The 27,370-nt window shown below is 54.3% G+C and overlaps 3 protein-coding genes across 3 annotated transcripts; 2 read left to right on the top strand and 1 right to left on the bottom strand.

The window, feature by feature from the left end:
• The first annotated feature begins 426 nt into the window (after positions 1–426).
• On the top strand, positions 427–14,906 carry TGME49_301450 (FG-GAP repeat-containing protein). Its single transcript, XM_018782414.1, has 14 exons — positions 427–4,891; positions 5,266–5,515; positions 5,739–5,825; positions 6,592–6,717; positions 7,034–7,119; positions 7,539–7,640; positions 8,129–8,248; positions 8,782–8,914; positions 9,322–9,516; positions 10,778–10,834; positions 11,255–11,373; positions 11,885–12,019; positions 12,424–12,486; positions 12,884–14,906. Exons 1-14 carry the CDS (start codon positions 1,382–1,384, stop codon positions 12,935–12,937), a joined length of 5,037 nt encoding a protein of 1,678 aa, XP_018637930.1. The 5' UTR covers positions 427–1,381; the 3' UTR covers positions 12,938–14,906.
• On the bottom strand, positions 14,341–22,468 carry TGME49_301460 (hypothetical protein). Its single transcript, XM_018782415.1, has 9 exons — positions 19,801–22,468; positions 19,265–19,397; positions 19,011–19,022; positions 18,118–18,278; positions 17,698–17,760; positions 16,833–16,968; positions 16,392–16,512; positions 15,885–15,988; positions 14,341–15,407 (listed from the first exon to the last, which is right to left on the bottom strand). Exons 1-9 carry the CDS (start codon positions 21,087–21,089, stop codon positions 15,324–15,326), a joined length of 2,103 nt encoding a protein of 700 aa, XP_018637929.1. The 5' UTR covers positions 21,090–22,468; the 3' UTR covers positions 14,341–15,323.
• A 1,596-nt stretch (positions 22,469–24,064) lies between these two features.
• On the top strand, positions 24,065–27,136 carry TGME49_301470 (hypothetical protein). Its single transcript, XM_002371628.2, has one exon. It carries the CDS (start codon positions 24,603–24,605, stop codon positions 25,800–25,802), a length of 1,200 nt encoding a protein of 399 aa, XP_002371669.1. The 5' UTR covers positions 24,065–24,602; the 3' UTR covers positions 25,803–27,136.
• Positions 27,137–27,370: the final 234 nt, after the last annotated feature.

Genomic DNA, 27,370 nt, shown 5'->3' on the forward strand with positions numbered 1-27,370 from the left:
CTTTCTCTGTCTCCGATAACGAAGCATCTATCCTAGCTTGCAAGTATGTACGCTGATCTTATCCATCCTGCGATCCAACCACTCGTCACCTACCAATATCATGGCAAATGCGATGCGCTGGATGCGCTGCCTTCGTTGTTGGCAGTGTCTTGCAAGCTGGGAGGAGCGATGGCGTAGAGGGGGGGCGTTCTGAAGAGAAGCTTCTACGGAAAGACAGAAATATGAGGAATGGAAAAGACAAGGGAGGGGAAAGAGTAAAAAGAGCTGCATAAAGATGACGCGTTGTTTGATTCTCATTTCCACGTCGCGCTCGCACTATTCCCGACCTCCTTCTCGGCTCCTTTCCTTCTCCAGTTGCATGCACAACCTCGCTACTTCACTTTTCTCTCGTTTCGGAAAAAAGGCTTGCATTGACTGGCGTGTCACTCTCTCTCCTCGACATTGTTTTATGCGCAGAGACGTCGTCTTTTTTCCAGGCACAGACGTGGATGCAGTTCCAGCGGGGTTTTCAGTGTTTTCTTCTTCCTCACGTCTCTGTGGTGTCATTGATTTTTCTCTGTCTCGCGCTGTGTTTCCTTCCTCTCTCTCTCTCTCTCTCTCGTTTTTTTCTCTCCGTCCTTAGCTCTTCCCCCCTCTCCCTTTATCCTTGTCTCTCTCCTCGTCGTTCTCTCCTCTTCGCCGACGGCCGTCGCTCCCTCCTTTCCTGCGTCGCGCCTCTCTGCCGTCCTCCCTTTCGAAGCCGTCCTCAACTACCTCAGCCAGTTCAGCCACCAGCGTGGAGCGTCGTCGCTCTCTGTCGCTCCGGTGAAAGAAGAGAGCCTGATGTTCTTTCCTTGGTTCCCTTCCTGTGCCGTATCCAGTTCCTTCGATTGCCCGTAGACCCCCGAGCACACCTTGGCTCATGTGGACAGGAGGGATCTACCTCGCTCCTCCTTCCCTTCTCTCTGTGTCTGTGCTGAGGCTCGAAGTCAACGGCCTGTCTCCTCGCTTCTCCCGCATTTGCTTCAGGCCCAATGGGTGTCTGCAGCCCTGTTGTCGAGGTTTTCTGCGGCGACGGTCCGAGACACAGCACCCAGAGAAAAGCCTCTGAGGGCCTTCGACTACCCTCCCCGGTTCCGCAAGTGTGTCGGCTTCCTCCACATTCTTGCCTCTTCTCAGCTTGACGCTTTCTCTTCGTCCTCGCCTTCCCCTGCTTCGTCTGAAAAAAAAGCGAGAGCCTGTCTCCTCTCGTGGCTTCGAGCGCCGCTCGGCGGGGCGCAGATGTGAGAGTCAGCGTAGAACGCGGGCGTTTGCTTCCCCGAGAGTCCGGAGCTTCCCCGCGGCCGCGTTCGTTTGTCCTTTCTTCACTGTCCTCTGTCTCCAGGCTCTCTTAGCCGGTCGCATGCGTTCGCGGCGGCGAGTTGGCGGAGGGGAGGAAGCTGAGGGGCGGGGGCCTCAGCCTGCGCGCCAGTCTTGCTGCTCCGGTTCTCATCCGTCTCCTCTCTCTGCGTCTGCGTTCGACCTGTTGGGGAAAAAAGATACCTTCTTCTCTCCCAACTCTCTCTTGGGAGCAGCCGCAATGACGGCTGGGTCGCCGCCGCCAACGCCGTCTGTTCAGTCGTCTTCTGGGTCTTCTCGTTCCTCTTCCGCCGCGTCCCCCGCGCGCTTACCTGCCTCAGCCAGCGCTTCGCCTTCCCTTCCCTTTCCCTCGCTTTCGTCGTCTTTCTCTTTTGTCGCACCCTCTTCGTCGGCTGCCACCGCGCCGCCTCTCGTGACCCTTCCGACCGCGGAGACAGCTGTCTCCGCGCCTGCGGCGGGGCCGGCCGAGGGCGGCGGTGCGGCTTTAGGCTTCGACGGTGCGCCGGCCAACATGGATCGAGGGATGTCGTGTGGCGCCCTGGAGGTTGGCGGAGCTCCAGACCTGCCTTCTCTGCATCTCGGGACGCCTACCGACTTTGCCGCCGAACAGGCGCCTCCTCCGGGGGACCGAGGACTCGACACTCAGAGTGCTTTGCCGGGCGGTCGGCTCCGAGCCAATCGGTCTTTTGCCTTGTTTCTTATCGTTCTCCTCTCTATCGTCCTCTTCATCTCCTTTGTCATCACACCCTTCTCATCCTTCCTCATCGACCTCTCCCTCCAGAGTCAAACCTCTGTTCCCTCGCTCTCCCCACCCTTTCCTTCCAGTCAGGACCCCTCAACGGGTTCTCCGACGTCTTCTGCGGCAAGCGACGAGGCGACGGAGCCTCACAGTCCAGGTTCTTCAGCCTCAAAGCCACGAAGCGATGCGGACAATCGGGACTCGGCTCCTCGTGTACCCCATCGCCAGCCCAAACCGCTTCCACAAATTCGCCTCGAGCAAGCGCGAGCGCGGGGACATTCCGCCGCCGCGGCCTTTCCTGACGAAGTTGTTTCTGGGGATTCCTCGAAGGCCTTTTCGCCTGGCAACGCGTCTCTCTCGAGCACCTTGTTCTCCCGCTTTGGATCCTTGTCGATTTTTCCTTCTCTGTCATTGCCTCGCGACTCCGCAGAGAATGCGTCTGCCATCAAGAAGAAGCCTTCACAAGACCCCAACGATCGCGCTGGGACTCGAAGCGGTGGCAACGGGGCGGCCGTCCCGCCGTCGCCTCCGACCGCGGTCGGAGGGGGAGGCGCCGGGGCTGGGGCTCCAAACCGGGACGCGACTTCGCGCCCCACGTTCACGCCGTATCGGCCCGTCGATTGGGGGGTCGAGAGAGTCGGAGACAGTGGAGCAGACATCTCTTCGTCTTCCGAAGCGAACGACCCAAACGGAGGCACTTCGTCCGTTCGCGGGCCGTCACCTTCAGGTTTATATCCCTCCGCCAGCGGACTTCCACTCAAGCGGCCTGCGGGGGAGCAGGACGGATGGAGAGGCGAGCTGGCTGAATTTGCAGACTACAATGGCGATTCGCATGCGGACATGATCTTCATCTCTCGGTCGACTCCAGACGAGAAGCAGAGCGTTTCTTCGCCTGCTGTCGCCTCTACGTCTCCGTTCCTCCTGTCTGCATTCTCGGCCTCGAGGAGCACCCCGCGCTCGACAGCGTTCGCCGCCGTTTACACTTGGGATGCAGCGGCTGGGGTCTTTGCGTTCTTCACGAAGGCGGAAGTCCCGGAAAGCACTGAGTCCCTGATTTCTTTCGACTGGAACGGCGACGGACGCGCCGACCTCCTCGCAGTGTGCGTCGCGGAGCCCAACGCGGTCGCAGAGGCCCGCCGCGAGGCCATGCGGCTCTTCCAGCGATTGCAGGAAGAAGGCCAGGGACGAGACGCAGCGCGAGAGGGGCAGGTCCGCCCAGCAGAGCACAAGAAAGAAGAGAAAGAACTGCACCAGGCAGCGGTGAAATCCGGAGAGGAAGGAAAGGGCGATGCGGGTGCGGCGAGCAGTTCGTTCTTCCGGTTTTGGTTTGGGAGCCCAAGCAACGAGCGGGGAGAAGAAGGCGGAGACAGAAACGAGGTGGGGAAGAACTACTACCTCGTTGCCTACGTGCAGAGATCGGACGGAAAACTGGAGGAAGCCTGGGACTCGATCACGGGCGTCGACAGGCTGCTCGAACGTCTCGAGCAACAGCGAGTCGCCAGGAGGCGCAGGATGGCCCGAGCGAGAGAGAGCAGAGACAGAGACAGGCAACACAGCGCGGCCAGCAACGAGAGAAGCAAGCAAGCCGCCACGCATTTACTGGCTGTCTCCGAAGCCCCCACACCGCCGCAGACGCCGAGCGAGATCCCGAGCCGGGGCGAAGAAGCGAGAGCCGAAGAGCCAAGTCCCGCGATGCCGCGGAGACGCCTAGCGGAGAACGAAGGGGAAAACGGTGTGAAGGTAGTAGAGAGCAACGGAAATCAGACTGACGCCCCAAAACAAAGTTTGTCCTTTCCTCTCTCGGGTGACCCGTCGTCGCCGCCTCCTCCTCGTCGACCCTCTGGCAGAGACTCAGCTTTGGGCTTCGCGCCGGTGTCTCCAGTTCTTGATTCTGCGCGGAACGCTGTCGTCGCGAGAAGAGGAGGCATCGCGGAAGAAGGGCAGCAGGAAGAAAAGGGTGTGGAGAAGGAGAAGAAGGGTGAGAACGAGGAAGGAGACGGACAGCAAGGTCGAGGGAAGAGTGACGCTCAAGCCATTGAACGCGGAGGGAGAGAGGAGGAGAACTTTGCTCACGAGACAGTGAATGCGGCGAGGGAGGAAGAGGATGAGACTGGCTTTGATTCGCCGTCTTCTCTAGAAGATGGCATTGAGATCCAAGGCGTCCGAGTGTGGGGCGGTTTCGGAGAAACTCCAGAGACTCTGTCGAACTCTCTCTCAGACAAACGACGCGTGCACTTGGAAAATCTCGCCCTGCTTCCGCTTCTTCGGTTTTCTTCTATCCATCCCCTCGTCGCGGACGTCACGATGGATGGACGCCCTGACCTCATTGCGCAGGCGCCCCTCTTCCGGTCTCCGTCTCCTCTCGCGTCTTCTGCGCCTCCTTTTCCTTCTCCCCGACCTCGCCGATTCGCGTGGATCGCCGCTTCGCGCGCGGAAGCAGCAGTTGCCAAAGCTTCTTCAGGGAATCGCTCGGACGCGACGCACTCGGCGAAACGCGGGAGCGAGGAGACAGCCCCAGAAGGACGGAGGCACGCCGCGGCGGCCGGAGAGTTCGCGACAGGCGCAAAAACGAGGAGAGAACGAGAAGGAGAAGAAGGAGAAGAAGGAGAAGGGATGGAGGAGAAGAGCGAAAGTGAAAGGCGCAGAGGCGCACAGGAAGAAGCGCCCTTCCAGCCTGTGCTGTGGCAGAACTTGGACAAGTGGATAGCGAACGCGGGAGAAGCCGAGGAAAAACAGCTCCTCGGGAAGATTGTCTCTCCACACAGTAGTGCTTTTCTGGATCTCGACGGCGACTGTCGACCCGACCTTGTCTTCGTAAGTAGAAACGCGCGTTGATGTCGATTCGAACGTGTGACTTCTCATGGCTCTCCCTCACTGGAGATGGTGCTGTCTCCCCTCGCAGTGGTTTCTCCATTGGCGCCGGTTCCGTTTTTTCTCGTTTGAGAGGCAGCGCGAGACCGTCCGCAGGGCTGCCGAAACTCCGTCGTTTCCTTCCGAACTCTGCAACGGCTCTCTCGACAGTGTCGGACTGGCGTCCTTCGCTTCCACGCGCGTCTGCTGTCTGCCAGAGGGACCGAGGCACGGTTGCGTGGAGCTCCTCCGCTCACTCGATTCTTCGGCCTCAGCGAGCACTGCACGCGTCTGAAACCGCGCGTCTGGTTTCTCTCCGGATGCCTGTGTCCTCTCAGCAAGTCGAGCTGCCGTCGCCGCCCTCGGCTTCTTCGCTGTCGCCACCCACTTCGTCCTCGGGGGTCTCTTCTTCTCCTGCTCCTTCGCCTTCCGCCTCTCCATCTGCTTCCTCTCAGTACCTGGAGATCTGGGTCAGTCGCTTCGATGCGCAGGAGGCTCAAGCGCGGTACACGATTGCTCACGATGCCGCGTTCATCGCCTTGCCGCCCAACGTCCGGCAGCTCTCCTTTGCAGACTTCAATGCCGACGGTGAGAAAAGGACAGGAGACGGCGACCGGGAAAGACGCAGGCGAAAACGAATTGGGGGCGCAGGGAGGCCGGAGGCGATCGCGTGTCTGAGGAAGCGCGGGCGACGCCGCAAGAAGCAAGTGCCTGTCTCCCTTCGTGTATGGGGACGCTCAGACGCAAGTCAACGGAAAGAATCAACGGAAAGAACAGAGCAACTGCTTTTGCGTTGCGTCGTCGTTTTCAGGGACGCTCGACCTCGTTATGCCGACCTGTGTGCCTTCGCCTGAATGCAATGGGTGCTGCGTCGAGGCAGATCGAATCCTCTTTGCGCGTAAGTCGAGAAATCTTAAAAGTACAATTCGTCGGTGGGTTGGCCTCGCCAAGATGCGTCTCCGCATGCGGCCGATTTACATGCACAGCGAGTTCTGTACAGACAAAATTTCACAATCCATATGCCCGTAAGTCTTTCTCTGCTTCGCGGGCTCTCTACGCCAGACGCTGTCCTGCAGGCTCAAGGGAGGTCAACGTTTATGAAATCTCCGCGATCGCAGGAGTCGCCTTTCCCTCACAGAATATTCGGACTTTTGATTGTGCCGCGCCATGCAGATCGATGTGTGTGTGTCTGCGCGCGCGCGCCTCGATGGGCGTTTCCATACGTCGGTCGCTGCCGGCCTCGCTATCGGGGTCGATGTTTTCTATCTGTGAGGATCGACGCATGTGCGTGCATCGAGGTCGAGGCAGACAGTGGTGTGTGTGTTTGTGACAGGATGTGGATATTCAGATAGCTCATGCGGCGCGCGCGTCGGAGGAGCTGCATGTGCATCTGTTAGTCTGCATCTCTGTGTATCTCAGGGGCGACAGATTTGACTGTATGTCGACGTCGAAAGATGAACATGTTTTCCTTGTTTGTGTTGTTGTTGGCTGCCGAGTCTTCGCTGTGTGTCCGCAGCTTTTCGCGGCTGGACACTGGTAGAGTTAACTGAAGCAAAGAGTGCATGGTTGAACTGCGTAGATGTCACGACGTTACGACTTTTTGCGGTGCAACGCGACTGAGAAGGTGCTTTTCCACTTTTTGCTTCGTTTTTCCACTTTTTCAGCAAACAAACAACCTGGGCTGTGCCCGTCACTTTGGAGCTTCAGCAGTCCGAGCCGCGCGCCCTGCAGAGCGGCGAACGCCCTCTGCAGTTTACCTGACTATTTCTCCATTCCGTCAATGAACGAAGGTTCGTCGCCATCGCGTTTCGTCTCCTGTTCGTTTTCTGCATCCTGCGGCGCCCAACTGGTGGAGGCCTTGCCGCTCGGGGAATCCGCGGTACCCTTTGCTCTTCCTTGTGTGTCTGTGTGTGCATCTGCAGCAGCGGTCTGTTCACTGAGCAGTTGGAATCGTGAGGGGGCGTTTGCGTGGACAGTCAAGATACTTCTTGTCGCACCGACTAGTGGGCAGCAGAACGATTTTCTTGAAAGAAGGCGACTGACAGACTTGCTTTCCAGTGTGTGTATGTTTGCGTTTTTTCCTTCGTATTTCCCGCTTGTTTTCAGCTCCTGGAGAGTTCACTGTGACCAACATTGACAGCGACCCCCGCGTCCATTTCTACGGTGACCAAGATCACCCCCCCACTCTGCGGGTGAGAAAAACTGACGTTCCTCCAGAGCAGGGGAAGAGGAAACAGGGAAGCAAGTGACATAACAATGAGGGAAATATATTTTTGGCACACACGCTGTCCCCACGCTTTCGCGTTGTTTCGAGCTTTTTTTTCACCGTGAACTCCACCTCCCGAAGATACACGCATGCACATACGCCAGCGGTCTGAAACACAGGTTTGCGTTCCGGGCGTCCTCGTCCTCTGTCCGCCGGCGGTTCTCTTGGTGGAGCTTCCCACTGTGCTCTACGAAACGGTCCGATCTTTCCTGCACTTACACGGCTGCATAGATGCCGGATGTAGCTCTCTGTTTTTGTACTCCAGCCCCTACAAATGCACACACCTCGATGCACATTTCTACGACTGCGAGCGGTGCCTGCCTCGCTTATTTTCTTCTGTGCCAGGTTGGAGACTGGAATGGAGACGGATATCCGGACCTCGCGTTCATTGCAGTCCGCAACGGAGGCTACAGAACCGCCCGACTCTACCATAATGTACCAGCCGAGGTACCATACGTAAACGCTGGAATCGACCTCGGTGTTGCTCGCACCAGCCGTGGGCAGGGCGCCGGTGTGCATGTGTGTTGACGTTCAAGGGATGGGGATGATGCAGGTCGCTAGATTACATGTTGATGGCTAAATCAAGAGATATCTAGTTTGCGTAGAACCGAGTGCCGAGTGCCAGGTAACCCAGATCCATCTGTCTCTGAAGACGTAAGCATGCAAGGATGCACGCGCATCAGATTCCAGGCTGGAGGCTTCGGTCTCTGTGTGTGTGTGTCTGTGTCTGTTTTCGCTTTTGTGAACGAAGAAAGGATGAGTAAACCGTTTCTGCGGCAGCGGATGAGGCGCGACGTGTGTCGTGAAGGAGGACGAAATGTTTGTTCGGCTCTGCGTATAAATGTGGAGTTTTTCCTGGGCACCTTCACTGCTGTGGATTCCATTCTTGGCAACTGTGAACGAGTGGATCTCGCGAGTGTGCGTTCTTCAACCAGGGAAAAGGCGACGCGTCTCTCCGGACCTTCGAACTCGCACATGACATCACCCCTGAAGAGGGAGGCGACGGTGTGTCTCTGCTGTTCGACCAAGTAGCGTTCTTCGACCTTTTCGAAGACGTACGTTCTGTTGAGGCAGGAGAAGTGGAAGTCGCGCGAAAGAAAGGGTGGGAAGGAAACAGAACGAGAAAGAGAGGAGGTAGAGCGAAGTAAAGAAGAAAGGTGCATACGTCGCTCTTGGAGAAACAGGGCCAGGGAAGGACGGTGTGAAGTGTCAGAAATGGACAGAAGCGGGAGAAGTGGAGCGTCTCTCGTTCTTCCATCTCGATGTATGTGCCAGAGAAAAAACTCGGAGGCGCGAGACCACAACTGGAAACCGAGGAGAAGCTGACACCGTGTTCGCTTCTGAGTGGCGTCTGCGTTGGTATGGAGACCGGGAGTTCGTCTTTTGACGCTGGACCGGCGTCTCTCGTGAATTCATGCTGTCCCCTCTTTGCGACTGTCTTTGCGGCCGCAGACGAGCTCCAGGAGAGCAAAGACATGAGGTTTTTTATGCACATTCCAGTCTTGACAGTTCCTGAACTGTTGTGGCATTTGCGTTTTTCGTCTTTCACAATTTTTGTTCAACAGAGCTTGCACGTATTTCTTCTCAGGGCAGTCTTGACGTCTTTTGCATGGGGCAGCCTGAGCCTCCCTCGACATCTTCGTCGCCCTTCACCAGCAGCCGAGCTTTTCTACGGACTCTGGACAGCGATTCACGATTCCTCAAAGTCACCGCACTCAGCGGTGAGCTCGTGGTTCAAGTCGTTTCTCCTCAAACAGCGTCGTTTTTGTCACTCAGGGAACTGCACATCTGTCGACTTGTAAAAACTCGGGCAGAGACGTCTCGTCTGTTCACAGCGTACATTTCTGCATTCGCTTGTGGAGGCGACCCCGGACTCCTTGTCGTCGGTCAGTGCAGCTGTACTCTGTGTATGTGCATGCGTATCTCGATTTCGATGTTCACTTTGCTTCTCTTTGTGGGGACGAAGCTGCGAACAAAGGCAGGGACATGCAAACTCGAAAACGAACGTGGAGGTCTCTGAGTGTGTTTGCTACGTGGGTCGCTCTAAGGCCGCAGTTTGCGAGGTGGTGAGAGCCGCCGTGTAGACGTTTCTGTTCTCCCTCGTCTTTCTTTCAACCTGTGTTTCAAGCCGACAGTGGACGCAGCGGATGCAGCGGCCGCAGTGGCGGGAGAAGCAGCGAGGCGCTGTGGCGCAGTGTGTTTGCATTCCCCGAGAGCAAGGCGGAAGCCGGCGGTGAGGGTCGAGGAGACGAACGGACCAGTGCGTCCGTTCTGCAGATGGCTGTTCAGCACAGCCTGCCTCCCTCTGGCGTCGCATCTCACGGTAGGCAGAACTCCACAGGAGAAGAAAAGACAGAAAAAGGCGAAGCATGCGGAAGGGAGGAGGTCGAGGCGCCGGAGCAGCGAGGGGGTGACAGGGGAGACGAAAAAGAAGGCGCGAAAAGAGACAGGGGAGAGAGCAGATCGCAGGGACATCGAGACGCGTGGACCGGAGGCAACAGCAGAGTGGGAAGGCACGAAAGCGCGGCGTTCGTCGGCGTCACACAACGGGAGATAACCGGTCAAGGAAGTCAACAAGCAGGGATACTGAGAGTGGAAGGAAGAGAAAGCAGGCGCACAGGCGTCAGATTCAGGGAGTGAGAGAAACTGAGGACGGAAGAGAAGAACAGACAGAACACAGGAAGACGAAGGAGATGAACGTGAAGAGGGAGAAGAGGAGAAAGAAGATGAGGTAGAGGAGAAAGAAGATGAGATAGAGGAGGCAGATGAAGTAGAGGAAGTCGAGGAAGAACTGAGACGAGAACTGGACACAGATGCAGAAAGGAGAGCCAGAGAGAACAAGAGAAAGAACAACAGAGCAAACGTGAGAAGAAGCGAACAACTATGGAAGAGAACGAGGAAAGGCAGCCGAACAGGAGAAGGAAGGAACAAGAGGAGGAAACCGAGAGAGAAGCCGGAAAGGAAGGCGGACGTGAGGCGGCACCAGCAACTGACAAAGGGGACCAAGAAAGAGGAGGACTGGGCCAGGGAGGCATATGGCAGAAGAGGGAGAACAAGACGGGGAAGGGGAAGGCGACCGGGGATAGAGAGGCAGGAAGAAGGTCGTTGGCAGAGGAAAGGCGACAAGGTTCGAGCGGGGAAGGAATACGGAGAAGGACGAGGGAGAGTGATTAAGAAGGAGTGCAAGCGATAGAGTCAGGAAAAAGAACTGAAGCAAGAGAAGACGGAAGGGGGAACAAAACAGGGGTGGCAACAGAAGAAGGACAAGAGAGCGAACCAGAGCGAGGACAAAGCAAGGAATAAAACGTTGAAGAGGAGTCACATAGAAACGAGGGTCTCTGGAAATTGAGTTTTTTGGTCTGAACAGTGCGTGAACCCTTAGTCGTTTCTCTTCTCTGAAGATGGTTTGCAAGCGGATGTCTTCGCAGTTCCGATTCAGATTCAGACTCGCAACTTTTTGCCGTGGACGTCGTTTTGCGTCTTTCCTCTTTCTCCTGTCGGCCTGGGTTCCGTTCGTGTGGTGTCTAAGGTTTTGTATTGCTTGAGGAACTGAAACGACTCGGATGTCCCTTGTTGCCGATCAGGTCCTGCGTTCAAGCTCACAGTTACCGATTTGAATGGAGTGAAGACGCCTCGTACAGGTCAGTGTGTTCATCACTTTTTTGTCATCGTTTCGTTTTTTTCGACTGTTGACGTTTCGCTTCCTGCGTTCCTCGAGGAATGTATGAGGTGATTTTGAGGCCTTCTCAAAAAAGGGAGCTCTCTTTCGTGTATACGCGTTTCTCTTAACAAGCATGTGTACACGCATGAGCATCCTTTGTCCGTACAGGAAGGTGCATTCACCATTCGTCGTCACATTTCATCGGTCGCCTTCCATGCAGGAGTTGAGAAAGATGTCAATTCGATATTCAGGCCGTCCATTTTCACTGACGATCTCTTGTGTGAAGGGCGCCTGTGTCTGTGTGCTTTGTTTTCTTTTGTGAGCGTACGGGTGGCTCGCATGTTCGCACGTTTCTTGTGTGTTTTGCTGTGCGTCTTTTTCTTTCCGCGTTTCTGCGCAGCAACTCAGCTCAGCCAGTCCGCCCACTCTCCACTTCAGCTTCCTTACGCGCTTTTCGGTCTCGGAAGAACGAACAACTACATAGAAGAATTCTATCTCGGCATGCCTATATCGGCGCAGGTACGCGACAACGACTGTCAAAACGCGACGCCGCGCGGTTACACACATCTCTTGCCATGGAAAAGTGACCTTCCTTCATATGTATATATTATATATACATTTATATATATATATATATATTATATAATGAAGATATGTATAGTATATATATATATATATTTATATGCGCGTACGCACGGAAGCTCCACACATTCGTACTGACGCGCTCATGCGTACGACTGCGTGAAAGGCGGCCAGAGGTGGAGTGCTCCAGTTTCCTTGCTGGAGGGTGGATCTCTCGGCCGAGTCTCCAGAAAAAACTCGTAGCGCTCTGAACAGGTCAGCAAGGACGGGAACGAGCGCGCGAGCGCGCCAGGGGGGTTGTCTGTTTCCTTCTTCTACTTCTTCTACGCTCTGTAAGTGAACAGCGCGAGGCCTCGCAGGATGCATGCGCGCTTCTGTAAATCTGCGTGTGCTTGCGGGCCACTGTCGGCTTTCCTGGGGTGCGTCGCTGGATTTGTGTGGCGTCCAGGTTTGCCACAATATGTGGATCTCCTTGATTCCCAACTCGCAAGTTCTTGTCGCGCCTTCGCCGCTCTACTGCCCCAAAGCTTGGCAGCTGGACCTTTCCGTCAATCCTTCGAAGCATGTCTTCTACATCCTCATCGTAAGTCAGCCAGAAAGCAGTCGCTCTTCCTCTGCGGCCACCCGTCAATCGTCGTCAATCGACAGCCAGGCACAAGTCCAGGTTTGTCTTCGGATCCACATGTATATATATATATATATATGGATAGATAGATGGATAGATAGAGAGAAATCTGCAGAAAAATTAGAGATATGTACATGTGGGCATCGTTATTTATAGCACGATATCGACATGTGTCTAGGTATTGCAACTCTCCATGTGAAGCTAGCGTACACGCTCATCAGCAGTATGCGTAGACGTATGTTACACATGCGCGTAGCCAGACCATAGAGAATAGCGAGACGGGGCTGCAGTTCACGAACATGTATAGACGTAGATGCAGCGACCTATTTTCTGATGGAAATGCGAGGATTCTTTTGATGCAGACGACCCTCATCTGTCTGATTGTCGTGGCGATAATAATTTTCATTCTCGACCGCCGAGAAAAGGTAGGCTCGAACGCTCGGCACATGAAGTAGCAACAGACTCTTTCGCCCAGAATGGCACATCCCTCTCAGTCTCTTTGTTTTTACGTGTGTGCCTGCACTGTTTCTTTGAAGTTCACTTCCTTTCTCGTCGTAAGAATCATTACAAAGTACCACAAGCGTCTGTCTGCCGACGCCTTTGTCTCGGCTTGCCCTTATTAACTCTTCTTTGCTGTCTCTCTTTGCATGTCTGTGTAACCTTTTCCGGTCTATGTACGTAGCATCTGCTTTCATGTTATTTCCGTAAGCGACTCCTGAGAGGATAGCAAAAACCACAGAGGGGAGAACTCGTGACGCTTGGCTCCCTGTGTTTTCAGTGTGCCTTGACAAGTCTGTTGTTCTTCTGCGTCTTCGTCCGCAGGCCGAGGACTCTGAGCTTCAGCGCGGTTTCCGAAGTCACTTCATCATCAACTGAAAGAAGTCAACCAGCGAGTCGAATCGTTGTTTTTGAGCGTTCCTTGTTACCTTTGCCCCCTCGGTTTTCTTCCGTTATCATCTCTCTCTCCCCGCTTCTTCGTCTCCCCTCCGCTCTGGTCGTTTCTACTCCTCTCTATCTATATTCTCCTGATCGAACTCGCACTTCACCTTTCTCCCGTTTGCTTCTAGCTGCTCTTCTTCCACTCTTTTCTCTCGTCTGTTTTTGTCTCCTCTCCCTCTCTCCGGTCTTCTGCTTTCCCCTGTTTTCCCCTCCTTCCGTTGCCTTCCCTGTCCGCTCGGAAGCCACAGGCAAGGGAACATGCTTCCTCCTGTGCGTGGAAGCAGCGGATTCTCCGCTCCTGTGCTTGTCTGTCTGTTTAGACATAACGCGAGTTGCATGGGTGTCATGCATGTCCTGTGTGACCACCGTGTGTTGATTCCACGGAATGTTCTCGTGGGGGCGCCGCGCATCGTGTGGAGTCGACTTCGGCGCAAATGCGCCTGTAGAAGAATTCCCTGGACGACTTTGCCGGCGCTGTGCAGAGGGAAAACCGTGTGGTGTGGACTGAAGTTCCGTACTGAGAATCAGTGCATGTTCCTCTCTTTTGAAAAGAAAACGTTCTCCACCAAGGGCATATGACCCGGAGCCCCTGCGCGTCTCTGCTGCATGCAGCCGACTCCGGAATTACTCCCGTTTATGTTTATAACATGCCTTGCTGGCACAACTCCCCTAAACGAATACAGGGTGCGCAGTGCCCGTTAGGAAAGGAGAGAAAAGCGACCAGCGCCTACCTGCTTCAGTCTTTAGATGTCGCCGCAGCTTCACCTCGACATGGCACCCACCTAGACATATGTTTGGTGCAACTCTACCGACACAAACATCCGCCTTCCTCTACGTAGAGGCATGCGGTCTCATTACACGTGTGAAGCACCGGTATCTGTGCACATCCGTTCACATACGTAACGTCGCGCATGCATGTATATTTATTTATATATGTGTGTGTGTGTGCATGCTGCCTATCTTTTGGGTTCACACGCATCTCTTGGTAGACATCCTTGTTGTTCTTCCTGGAGTGTCGTTTCTGGAGACTGGCCGTTCACTGGCTTTTCTCTCCCGTGTGTTTTCACTTCCTGTGATCTTTTTTTCAAAGCGGGCCTCTCTCATCATCGCTCTTCTGCCTTTTCAACTTCAGCCGCGTTCCACGTCCCCTCGCTTTCTCCTCCGTTGTCGTCTCCGAGGCTAGAGAGAATAAAAATGCTGCATGCATGCTGTGTCCGTCGGTGGCACTCCGGTGCGCCTCCTGCACCATCGAGTGAATACGGGGAGAGAAAAAGCGAAATTTCACCTGAGCTTCGCTCTCGTGTGGCAGGCCTCTATGCACACAACTCACCATTTGTATAAATTTGTACTTGCACGGAAATGATAAATATAGTGCATGCCGATGTCTGTGGTCCCCGACGAATGCAGAAGCATAGGTAACCATGTACAGAGATACGTGCGCCAGTCCAGATACACGAAGCAGTTGCGAATAAATGTCTACAGGCGGAGCTCCTGAGACAGAGTTACTCGCGAAGAGGAAAAAAAGAAGAGAATACGTTTACAAAGATCGGAAGGGAATGCCCGAGGTCAAGGAAGCAACAAGTCGTGACAACTGATCGTAAAAAGTGGATGGGAAAATCCAAATCCAAATAGACTCGTGAGTGTACATCCGATCAGAGATATAGATTGGTGTCTACCAGGCGGCCCTTGGGGCTGCGATTCTTCTCACAGCAGAAATGAGCAAATGCCTGTCAATGAGGGAGTCGCCTCCAGAAACAAAGACCAAGAAATTGTAAGTACCACACTATTTGTCTCATCCAAAAACAGAAAACGCATTGACATGTATTTATCCTTGGGCTAACACAGACGCACGGAAGCGCCGAACTAGGCACTGTCGTGTACGTGAATGTGTATTCGATTGTTCTGCATGCAGACCTATATATATATAGATATAGATATACATATATATATACATATATATATATATATATATATATATGGATATGCACAAGAAGCTTGGAACCTAAAGAAATGAAGATTCACATGTGTTTCCGTATGACACAGACTGTAGTGATGCAGACGTTCGCTGAGTCTGTACATTTGCATAATCTACATAGTATCGTTTGTCAGCCTCTACGGCAGTAGCTACGTCAATAAAGAAAGCATGCGTTGACAAGACTGGGTTGCAGAAGCAGCGAGCCGTTCTTGGATGGAGAAACTCTGCACCGGCCAGGCAAGCGACTGTCCCCAACTGAAGCCCATATATGCAAAGAACGAAGAACTTCGCGGAAGAGAGATACGAGGAGACAATGGAGAAAAAAGGCAGACAGCAAGGCGCAACGATTCAGCTATCCATGATGAGGATGCTTCCGTCGTCCAACGCCACGGCGTCTTGCTGGACTGACGACGCACCGAAGGCATCATTCTCCTGAACAGAAACAAGCAAAAATCGGCAAAAGAGGGACAGCGAAACAGCCCGAGATGTGAAAGGCAAGCTCGGCTTTACGTTTTCTCTTCCTTCCCGTTGCTGATGCCACCCGATTGCAAGACGGCAGACGACGAAACGTCTCTCTTTGTGTCCTTCATCGCAGACGCTCTGCCTCCCGCGATTGCCAGCTGCTTATTCCTCCGTTCTCCTTTCCTTCACACCTCCTGCTCGTCGCAAATCACATTTCAACGAAACCGCAGCGACGAACGGAGTCAATACAAAACTTCATTCATTATGTCTGCGTACAACTGCGAAAAAGACGAGCATCTTTTTCGATGCATGGCCTTCCATAGCCGTATCCCCACTCATCGATGCATGCGTCCACCGGCACACTTGCATGAGGAGTCTGGCTGCGCCTGGCATCTGAAACGCGCCTGTTGTCTTTCCCCAATCTCACGCATGCATGCAGAGACTCACGTTCGGTGAAGAAGCAGCGTGAGAGTGTGGTAGAGGCTCGGCGGCCTCGCGCGGGATCCGCAAGTCGATTTGCACGTCGTCCTCCAGTGCGAGCTTTTCATCTCCTGCAACACAAAATGGAAAACCTCAGTTTTCTGGAGGCCGAGAAGGAGACCAATGTCTCAGATGCGTATTACGCTCCCTTCAACATCTACAAATGGATACCTGGAGGTATCTGATCATCGCTCACGAGTGCACCCGTTCGGCGAGCTTCATGTGCGCGAACATATATATATATATATATAAATATATATGCATATATACGCAAGTATATGTACATGCCTGTGTTCGTGTAACGATATGTATAGTGCATCATGGCACGGATATTGCAAGCCTCGATGTTTCTGTGACTCTGTGTACGCTTTTGGAAGGAACGGATGCATATGCATAGTGAAGATGAGGCGTTTTATCATCTGGCAACAGACGTACATGAACCTTTGTGTGCGCGTTCTTTAGTTGTTTTCTCACCGAAACGCGTTTCGGGGTCACAGGAGTCGCCGTCGACTTCACATCGAATCGCAGCTCGGCAACAAGGCGCGAGTCCTCGGAGCTTCCCGACGGTCTCTGCCAAGAATCCAAATTTTTGATCCTACAGCACACAGAGAAACGCACGAGAGAACAACGCCCGCAGACGTGTGCCTCGAGAGACATCGAAGACGCCAAGAAACGGTCTAGCGGTGTCTCCTTTTGCACCGAGGTGTCTGTTGACTTGTCGCGAATCACACGGGCATCTGAAACGCAGCTCTTCGGCGTTTGTGAACTACGAAAAGCGCGTTTGAAACGAAACATCGTTTCCTCAAGCGCCCCCCGGCGGTCACTCAGTCGTCGTCTCGTGAACGACGCTGCAGACTGCTCGCCTTGGCGGCCAACGGGAGTTCGCGAAACCGTGTCTCTTTGTGCTTCACTCACGCTGCCAACAAGCGCCTGAGAAGGAAGACTGGATTTGTGCCTCGACGAAGAAGATGGTCCTTGCTCCTCCAGTGGAGACGAGGAGAGGCAGGAAGCCGGTGCGTCTCGCCCTGCTTCGAAAATAGCAAGTTTCAATCTAAAAAAGGAACAGAGCAGAGCAACGCGAACCGCCTCCTTCATTCACACGTAACTACAGATAGTTATGCGGTTGGAGACCGAAATGCATGCACCTTATCATTGTATCACGTCGCTAGTCTGTTCATGTTGATTCTCCTTGTGTGCATATTCACATGCACCTACGCATGCACGGGCCGATTGATAAAGCAGCCAGTGCAGGGAAGTCTCTCTCTCTATATATATATATATGAAGGTATGTATTTGACGCGGTCAGGCATATACCAAGAGCGTCAGTCACAAGTGTATTACACCATCAGATTGGTTTGCACGGAAGAAGAGAGCAAATCTTTCGGAGAACAACTCGCTGTTTTATCCGTGAGCGCATGTCTCTTCTCGCGACTCCGAGAGCTCTCCTGACAGGAGGAGATCGAGAGAAAAAGCACCCGATTGATGTAGAAAGTCCCCAAGACGCAGCCACACAGATATCGTTGCGGTACGAGCTGGACATACGCAGCTGGAGAACGACAGAGAGACCGATCGACACAGTTGCGGATGTTTCGGCTGGAGACATGCAGGCAGGTCCGAGTACGCGAGCACTGCTGGCGAGAGCTAGCGAGGGAGATTCAGAAAACGGAAAACCTGAATCACGGCACGCAGTACAAAAGCGAGTGTACGCCGGCTCGCGGAAGTAGAACTGAAGAGAGGAAGACACAGAAAGCGCAGAGACGGGCGTTCGCGCGGCTTTTACCTGAGGCGTTCTGCATACATCTCCGAGTTTCTGTGTTGCTCAGCGAGCAGGTCCAGGCACCCCCTGAAGGAAGGCAGAGTGAGTGATATCGGAGATTTGCAGCAAAAAATCAAGGACGCACGTCAAGGGAAGAAGCTCCGGAGGTTGGGGACTGAACAGTGTGGCGACTGGTGTATCGAACGGGAATCGCGGAACAGAACATGCACGGAAGCAGCCGAGTGAGGAGACTTTCCAGACGAGCACTATCCGAGGAAAACGACGAACGCCGTTCAAAGGCGAGATCCGAAGAAGACAGTCACCCGACGACAGGCGGAAAGACGCGCACAGCATAGGATCGAAGGGAGGTAGAGCAGAGAGACGCGAGGCAGAGCTAGCGGCAGCAGACACCACACGGCATCGGCGGAAGGGAAGAAGACCTACGAACGCCCGTTCATGTTTTCTCCTTGAGGTGTGCTTTGCGAAACGAGAAACCGATGCCGCTTCAGAAATCGCTCCGCATGTTGCTGGACTTGTTCTTCTTCTTTTTCTCGCATTCCAAGCTCCGACATTTGAGTCGCCCAGATTTGGTTCACGGCTTCGATCTGCCACACGCAAGACATGACACTGTCGATGTTTCACAGGGACTGTTTTCTCACTGCCCTCCCTCTCTCGCTTGCCGCCATCACTCTCTCAGTAGCATGTCTTCATTTCCGCGAAAGGATCACATCGGTGCCCTTTCAACTCTTCCGCGCCGGTTTCCCTTCACTTAAAAGAAGCGTTGACGTCACTGAAGGACTGGATTTGATTCATTGGTCTCCCGCCGCTTCGGCCTCACGGAAACCGCTGGCCTCTAAAGAGAACCAGAACCGCACGAGTTCGAGATCCTACAACGAGCAACGCTACGAAAGACAAATGGTTCTGATTGCTGTCTTCTCCTGCAGCTTTTTCGTTTCTTCCCTTTTCGATGTAAAGGCATAACTGAATCTGAATAACGGAACGCGATGTTTGACACCCTTCTTCGCTCCCCATGGTGAAGAGGAAGAAGAATCTCAGCGTCGGTCTGGTCTCTTGTGCAGCACTGTCGCGTTTCTCTGTGTCTTGTTTGTGTTTCACTTGCTTCGAATGCGCAAACAACGTGGGCGTCTGTCTCTCCTGCAAAGGAGAATGCAGTTGAAAAGCCGGAGAGAAGTAGCACGACACCTTCGCTGCTGCCCTCTTGTCTTGCTCCTGTGCCTTTGTTTCCTTTCCCCCTTTTTCGTTCCCCTCTCCTGCGTCTTCGTGCCTCTTTCTATACTTTTTGTCCTGTATCGAAATGTCCCTTCCATTCCATTTACCGTGGCCTGCGCCTGCAAACAGAGAGGAAAAGAGACACCGGCGCCTCGGTGACAGCTTCCTTCAGATCACCCTTTCTCTCCTGCGCTGCGTCCTCTTGTGTATCCACTCCACGCATGCCTCGGTGCACGGACAAAGAACACAAACAACAACCATCTTGTGAAGCGCTAAAGAACTTCCACGCCGGCGTTCCCTGCGGCAGTTCTGCACAGTTGCCTTCCGCCTGTCTTCATTGTAGCATCTGCAGCTGGCTTACTTGCTCGGCGGCTTCTCGTGCTTCTCGCTCTCGGCGTTGTTCTTCCTGGAGTCTCCGCTGTCTCTCCTCTTCTCCCTCCTCTGCAAACGGATCTTCCTCCTCTTGTGCCTTGAAGAGATCTCGACGCCTTCCTCTAACACAAACGAAAGAAGGGCAAAGCAACTGTGGAGCGAAAAACAGGCGACAAAGACAAACCCAGTCTCTCCAACATCTCGAATCTTGTCCCCATCATCTTGTTGTTCCGCGTTCTCCCCTCCACCTCTCCTCCCCTGCACCTCTCCTCCCCTGCACCTCTCCTCCCCTCCGTACTGCGCTCTCTGGTTTTCTCTGTCTCCATCAGTCATCCTTTCTTGCACCGTCTGAGTGTCTCTCTTCTTCGTCCTCTTTCACTCTCCGTTCTTGCGTCCCCTTTGACTCCCTTTCTGTACCCCTCGTGTTGAGTCTTCCTCTGCTCCTCCCGCGAACCGTCTGCATGCACTGGCTATCTAGGGCGTACCCGAGTTGTCTCTCTGTCTCCTCCACAGCTCCGTCCTCACCTCTTTTCCGCGTAGCGCCTCTGTGAACCTTTCCCCCCGTCTCCGCCGTCGCGTAACTTCTTCCTTCCTTGTTTTTCTTCTGTCTTCCCTCCACACTCGCCACTGCCTTGGGCTCCTGGACGGACTTCGGCATCAGGAGAACGCGAAGAAGACTGAGGAGCAACGGAAAACGCAGCACCCTCTGCGTCAGTCTGCCGCCAGCGGTCAGGTTTGTTCCCTCGGCGTCTCGCCGTCCGAGTGCCTCTTCTTCCGCCCTCCTCTGCAGCTCGACGCATCCTGTCGCTTGACGTCGGCACCGCAGAAGCGAGAGATACTTCCAGGTGTTGTTCGGAACTGAAGATCCGAGAAACGTCTTCAGCGGTGCTCGTCGACAGTCGCCTGAAGGACGCGCTCCATGCCGACGCCTTCGCATTTGACTGCCGTGTACGCACTGCACGATCGGCGCCGTTCGTCGGGACATCGTCTGTTTCACAGTGCCCTGCATGCGATCCCCGTTCTTTCCCCACACGTTCATCCCGAGGAGGCGAGAAAGGAGAAGCGGCAGACGCTGAAGCGTGAAGAGTCTCCTCAGCCTCGCTGTCGCCGTCCTCACAGGTGAAAGTCTCCGCTTCTGAGAAGAGAGAGGAGACAGCTGTGGAGTTCCTCATCCTCCGCTTCTCCGTAACTGCATGTTCCGTTAAGCAAATCACAACGTCATCCCCCTCGTCCGCGTCCCCGCAGGAGTCTCCAGCGTTTATCCTGAGCTCCCGCTGCTGTTCCGTTTCTCGTTCTTCATCTCTCCTCTGACTGGTCCTTCCCTGCGCGCTTGCCACTGTCGCAGCTGGACTTCGCCCTGCGTCTTCGACGTCCAGGCCGAGGTCGAGGAGCATCGCCTTCCGTCGCTGTCTCCTCTTCTTCTCGCATTCTGCTGCCCACGCTTCAGTGTTTCTCCGGTGTCGGAGAAACGCGTCTTCTTGCTCCTCAGGCTGCGCCTGCCGCCGCTTGGAGAGCAAGCTCGTCTTGCGCCTCCCCCTCCCCGCACCCCAGTCCAGGTCCGCCAGCAGAAGAGAGTCACTCATGCTCTGGAAACAGACAGAAGCATTCGCGGCGGACAAAGGAGCGCGACACTGCGGCAGGAGAGGCAGAGAGAGAGAGAGAGAGAGAGAGAGAGAGAGAGAGCGTGAAAGGAGGAACAGAGAGAAGAGGAGGAAGTGAGGCGTTTCAGAATCAGGGGAGAAGAAGAGACAGAAACAAGGAGTGCGTCCTCTTCCGCAGGATGCAAGGTAAAAAAAAGGCAGACGCGAAGTCATCCAGAAGACGGTGCACCTGAAGGAAGAAGAAAGAGAGGGCCGCGAAAACAAGGAGAAAACGCGCAGTTGCCCGGAGACGAGAACCACCGTAAGGATCGAGCGCCTTGGGCTCGGAGAGACAGCAGTTGCGCTGCCTTCTTGAGAAAGAGCAGCCGCAGCTTTTCCGCGTCCACGCCAAGTGCACCAGCCGCTGGGGGTCCAGTCTCTCGCGGCAGATGCCTCAAAAGACTCAAAAGAGAGGCACCTTGCTTTCACTCTTTCGCGTCGCAGACGACACCGTCCACGGAAAAACAGGACGTGAGAAGCCGAAAGGCAAAAGAACACAAAGAAAAAACGACGGAAACTCAAGGTCACGCAGGTCAGGCTGGAGAGACTCCGAAAAACGCGCCCCTGCAGCTGCGCGTAGACGCACCTGAAGAGACGGCAGGCCGAGAAAGAGAGAAAGGGGAGAGGAAGAGGAAAGAAGAAAGGTAGAGAGATGAAGAACAGAAGATAGATACCAAGAGCGGAAGAGAGGAGACGGCGAGAATGAGAGCGAGATACAGAACGCAAACTCCTGGAACGAAGGCGGTTCAGAGAGTGAAGCAGAGAGAGACGCAAACAATCCGGGATGTGTAGTTTCGGTAGTGTTGGAGACACCCGCTGTTTGGACTGTCGAATGGAGGACTGAGAAAACGTTTCAGGAAAGCCTAATAGACAGACGGAAGATCGGCGCCCTGAACGAAGGCAGGTATTCTCCTTCTCGCGTCTGTCGTCTTCCAGGAAAGCTTTGTGCTTCGTTCCACCCTCGATTTCCTTCCGACGAAAAGAGTTCCCCTTCCTTCTCCCTCCGTTTTCTCTCCCTTTCCTCGATCCCCGACGTTCTTTTTTTTCTTCTCTTTCCTGTATTCGATCACCCGCTTTGTCACTCCACCGACGAGGGGGGAGGAAGCGCGAGCGGAGAGATGACCGGAGCGAAGCAGAAGTCGAAGCAGGGGGGACAAGGAGAATCGATCAATGGATAGTTTCTAGAGAGACAGGAAGAGACAGAAGCAGAAAAAAAGCGAGGGAACTACATGTTGCTAGGGGTGGAGGGACGGAGCAGTCGCGCGGTCGCGAAGCGTCGCACGAAGCGAGACAGAGCGCTTCTCGCCCACAAAATCGGAAACTGGATGTCGATTTTAGATTGGCATGTACGGAATAACAAGAACGCAAGCGAGAAAGTGGAAGGTGTGTCGACTTTGCACCGCGAAAGTGAACGAACGCGTGAACGGCGGTAGGAGCACACCGGCGAGACAAGAACGGCAGGCTGCTCGTTCTTTCGCACCTGGTAAAGACACCCCACCCGGCCAGCTGGGGAGTTGGCGAAACAGAAAGATGGCGGGCCGTTGCTTCTCTTTTCTCGATCTTCGTGTACAAGTGATAGTGAAAGATTGACGCAAGTTCGCGTGGAGAAACAGGAACTTCCTCGCAAAGTCCGGCGTCAACTGAACAGCCGGGACTGTGCCAGGTCACGACGAGGTTGACGTGGGTTCCTCGGTGGACAAGCAACTTGCTCTTGACGAAGAGAATGAGGGAAAACCTAGCGGGTCTGAACGTCAGTGGTGAACTGAAGCAGAGGGCTCTTGCTTGTCGCAGCTACGCAACGGTGGCAAGACAAAACAGCGAGAATCGAGGTCTCGGTCTTCAGCCGGAAGCGGCCCTCATTGCGAACGGAAAAAGTGACCCTTGCGGTGTCTGCTCTGGTCCATTCACCTTCTTCCTGCTTCCTCTGCATACGTCTTTCATAGGCTCACACAAATTTAATGACACCACCCGCGGCTACCGCCTGAGTTCCCGCTCATGTAAAAGCACGGGAGCATCAGGGTGAGAGAAAAGTTTCAGCGTCTCACCGCCGAAGCGGTGCAGCATGCAGCGAAGCAGCCAACGGAAGACATTATTTGGGATAGTCCATCAGAGCGTGCACTTCATTAAGCAGAAAAACCAGCTACACAAATCACCTGATCGCGGGTTGAACAATGACATATGCGACAGTTCCCCATAAATCAACCGTAGGCAGCCGAACTATGGAGTTCTACACCCACGCACGCAGCTCGCCTACGTCGCCATCACCATGATACTTGATTTAGTGACCTCAGTGAATCTTCTGACCGACAAGGTTATTTGTCAAAGGCGAAGGTGGCCAGCTTCACACAGGTGTAGGCTGTGTTGATTTTTCGGACAGTTGTAGAGTTATTGTCTCACACAGCAATGCTATCGAGCGGGGGAACCGTGTGAAAGAACATGTTCTGTATGTTTTTTGTGGCATTCGTCCTCATAGACAGAACATCGACAGGGGGTTGGGCGCTGCAAACGGCCATCTTCGTCGGAAGTACCTGCCAATATGACCGTCGCATCGATGTTGTCGCGCTGATGCAGCCAAGGTCCCCGCCATGTTTCTTTCAAAGCAGCACGGGTTCCGTGGGCACTATCCAAAGACGCGTCCCTCATGTGTGGTTTGAAACACAACCAGGTGTGGCAATCAAAGGCCAGCATAAACTCTTCCTGTATTCTTTGTATTCTTTCCCCCTCCAGCAGCGAACTTGGCAAAGCAGCATTGAATGTCGGTTGACCTGTCGCGAAGGCATCCCAAAGAATTTACCTCGGTACTGTTTTCCTTTGCTCAGCTCAGGCTAGGCACACCTCACTGGCTTACTTGCTCAATTGCTTCTCCTCATTAAGCTCAGTCATATGCGGGTGGATTCTATGAAGTGACAAAGCCCCCGAAGGGCACGATATACATTTTTTGAAGCGTACCAGACAAGCTCGGTGTCGTCTTTCACTTTTCGGCCTCGCAGTAACGATCCACGGAGAGTAAGCAGGTGATTCCGTCGTGCGCGGCGGAATGGGCCGCTCTCGATTGATGACCCAAGGGCCCGGCTGTCGGCAGTGTGTCTGCAGAGCGCCCCTCCAGCAGAAAGCAGTTTCTCTTTCGTCGAAAGAAACGTGTATGGGTTTGCGCTCGGCAAAGGGCTGGACAAAATGACAAACGAGAAACTTCCGGGTCCACAGTAATGTTGTATGTGGATTACCGGTAATGCTCAGGAGGTTAGACTACATGGAGTCTAATTACCACAGAGCAGCCAATCCTGCATTCGAATTGTCTGCCCCGTCCGTCACTCGGTGTCCTGTGTTCGTTGATCCGGTGACCCCTCTAGTACGCTTGCATGCAACAAGAGGCCACGGCCGAGAAGCTGCGTTGAACTTCGCTACGAGTCAGCTCGCTGTCCGTCGATGAGGTACGCTCTTTCTTCTGAGGGAGCCGTCCTACCTATGTGAATGGTTCACATTTTTCCTTGTTTTGTGGAAATCCGTGTTTTGCGGTTGTATCTGGCAGCAGTGCAACCAAACTATTTCGGACCCGCCGAAACCCGTATGTCCCGATTGAGTCGCAAAGGAGCAGTCGACGCCCTAGTCGCTGTGCGGCCAATATTTCCCCCTCGAAGATCTAATTAGTTGGTCTTTCGAGAGTTGAAATCCGCCGAGGATGCAAAAATGTCTTGCCGCGTGGCGTTCCGATCTAGGTTGCATCTGGTACCTGGTTGCGTGTGCGCGGTGCTCCTGGGCGCAGAGCTGCCTCCCGCGCTGCAGACGTACCGTGCAATTAGTCTCGCCTGCGAGGTAGCTAGTGGAGACGCGGGATACACAGAATGCACAGATGCATTGGAGCTGGACTCGCAGGAGATTGGGCCAGTCAGTGAAGATGGCAGCAATCTTCAAAACGCAGTTCTTAGGGTGCCTCTTTCCCCGGGGGCCGCCGGGGGGGCCGAGGCGGTCGTGGCGAAGCGGTCGAACGTCAGAAACCGCGGCACGAATGCACGATACCCCATGTCCGACAGGGGCGGAGGAGCCAAAAACTGTCTTCTGTTTCCCGCATTTCTCTTTTTAGCTCTTGCAGGAAGTGGAGTTATTGGTTTCTTCATGCGAAAGCAAGGAACTGCCGTCGTAACGGACCAAGTCAAAGCGGGCCCTCCCCCTGAAGCCGCGAAGCAAAGAAACACGGTATCTGCCAAGCGAGGGGACATGGAAGCGAGACAGCAAGGTCCTGAGGAGGTCACAAGACAAGGCGGTGCGGAAGTCGCACCGGGGAAAAAAGTCGGGGACCCTTCGCGGGGTCGCAGGCAGGACGCAATCTTTGCCGCTGTGCTGTCAGCGGCGGGTCTCTACGGTATGTGGCTCTCTTTCCGAGACCATGACAAGGAGTTTTCTCTAAAGTCGTCACTGCCTGTGTTGCCAAATCTGCACACGCCCCTCAGCGCACACGCGGATCCCTCCCTCGATGTAGAATTGGACGCATCGGTCGAGGCAGGAGTAGAAGAGCCAGGCGAAGGTGCAGCGCAAAAGGAGGGAGGCAGGGGCTCTTTCATCGAGGACCTTGCGGCGATGTTAGAGAGCAATTCAGAGCAAACGTTGTGCATGGGTATGGCTGCATTAGTTCTTGTCTTCGGGCTTGTTGTTTTCTCGCTGGCGGCTTCTCGACGGTCAAGCGAACAGGAAGAGGCAGAGGACCCACCGTCTCCCTTCGCCAGTGAGCAGCAGATGGAGCCTGCCGAGGCCGCCACCGTGGAGGAACCCAAGAAGGCTTTCGATTCAAAATCCGAGATGCCAACGGGGGGGCCTTTCGAGGCCGCGTCTGCTGATGAAGCGGAGCAGGTGCCAGGCGACGACGGGGGCGAGACTGAGAAGACGGACTAAACTTCTCATGAAACAGAAGTGGAATCCGTAGAGAGAGGGGAGGCATATCCTGCAGTCGCTGGAGTTGCGCGAAAGTCTGGCGGCGTTTCCTCAACGGGCCACACCGCTGATGTTTGCAAGGACGAAGAGGACCCTGAGGAAAAGAAGGGCCGAACCTTCCGTCCGAGACTGCGTGACTTCAAGCCTTCTCGAACAAATTAACTTTGCTGCGGGGTGTGCTGGACTCACTCGCAAAGATTCAAGAGTGCACATGCTATAGTCTCAACGCAAGGAATGCTGCAGTGGTGAACGGGCTTGAGGAGGTTCTCTGGGAGGTGTGGAAGCAACAAGAGCGGGCAGACGGAACGCCTGACACAGGACAGGAGAAAGCGCCAGCGTCAAGGGGCAAGGACAGGGAAGTCCGTTTTTCGAGGAGATTGATGAGATGTACTTGCTAAAGCGGCTCGTGAAAACAAATGCCGCGACGGCGACGTCACCGGAGACAGGTCCACCCGCTTCGGCGCCGAACTTAGCAGCACTCAGAGGTCTCACGCAGAGGTTGACAAAGTGCAGCAAACCGAAAACGTGCGAGAGAGAGAAGCGGAGCTTCTCGCGTCAATCGAGTCTTCGCGTACTCAAGCGGTTCGGTTTCTCAGTGAAGATGTTAAAAGAGCTGAGGCGGAACTGCCACATTCCGATGTACACCATTTGGACGCCGGCACCGAAAATCTGCGAGCGTCTTGCCACAGTGGCTCAAAAAATGTAGACACAGAAGGCTTACCCTCTCGACCAAACGGCACGTAGCGGCTTCCAGCATGAGACGTAAAGTCTTAGAAGAGCGGAGCATGCTGCAAGCCAACCAACAGGAACTGGAGGATGATTTAGAAAAGGCTTAGTAGACGCGTACGGGACAAGAGCAAGCCCTACTAGAGGCAGCGCTTCAGGAGCATCCCTGCTGAGGACCGGCAGCTGCCTGTTCAACGAACGGTGAGATGCTAGAGTCGAAAGCGAAAGAAACTCAGTCTGCCCGCAAGCGGTCTGAGTCGATGCTCCTTCGGAAGCATTGGCGATCGGTCACTTCTGAGATGACACCATGTTAGACGCTTGGAACATCGTGGAACGCCAACTCCAAGAGCCATTGTCTGTAAAGACCTGGGATGACCCACACGAGCCGGTGAAGATGCCGGGTGACCTGGGATTACCCCCCGATGCCCAATTTCAAGCTCTGGTGGTCAGTACTGGCACCACGCGGCGAGTGTAAAATGTGCCGTCCTATTGCTTGATGGTATGGGATCTTTTATTTCACAAATATCCAGAACGCAGAGAGGTAGTTGTTTCTGCACCCACGTTGGGGACTGTCAACCCGCCCGCGTACAAGGCAAGCGGCGAAGGAGCTCCTCGATGGTCTGCATGTATGCGTATGCATGAGTTGTGTTTCTGTTTCTCTTCTCTGCGTGGCGTGATGCAACCCACGTGACATTTTGTGCAGGTGTACTGTGGGTACTGGCCGCAGCGGCTCGCACGAGTTTGCTATTAGCGTACCGACAGTTTGCTGTAGACCACTGCGGGAACTGCGTTCTTGCCATGTC

This window comes from Toxoplasma gondii, chromosome IV (assembly GCF_000006565.2).
Source record: "Toxoplasma gondii ME49 chromosome IV, whole genome shotgun sequence".
Taxonomy (NCBI): Eukaryota; Apicomplexa; class Conoidasida; order Eucoccidiorida; family Sarcocystidae; genus Toxoplasma; species Toxoplasma gondii.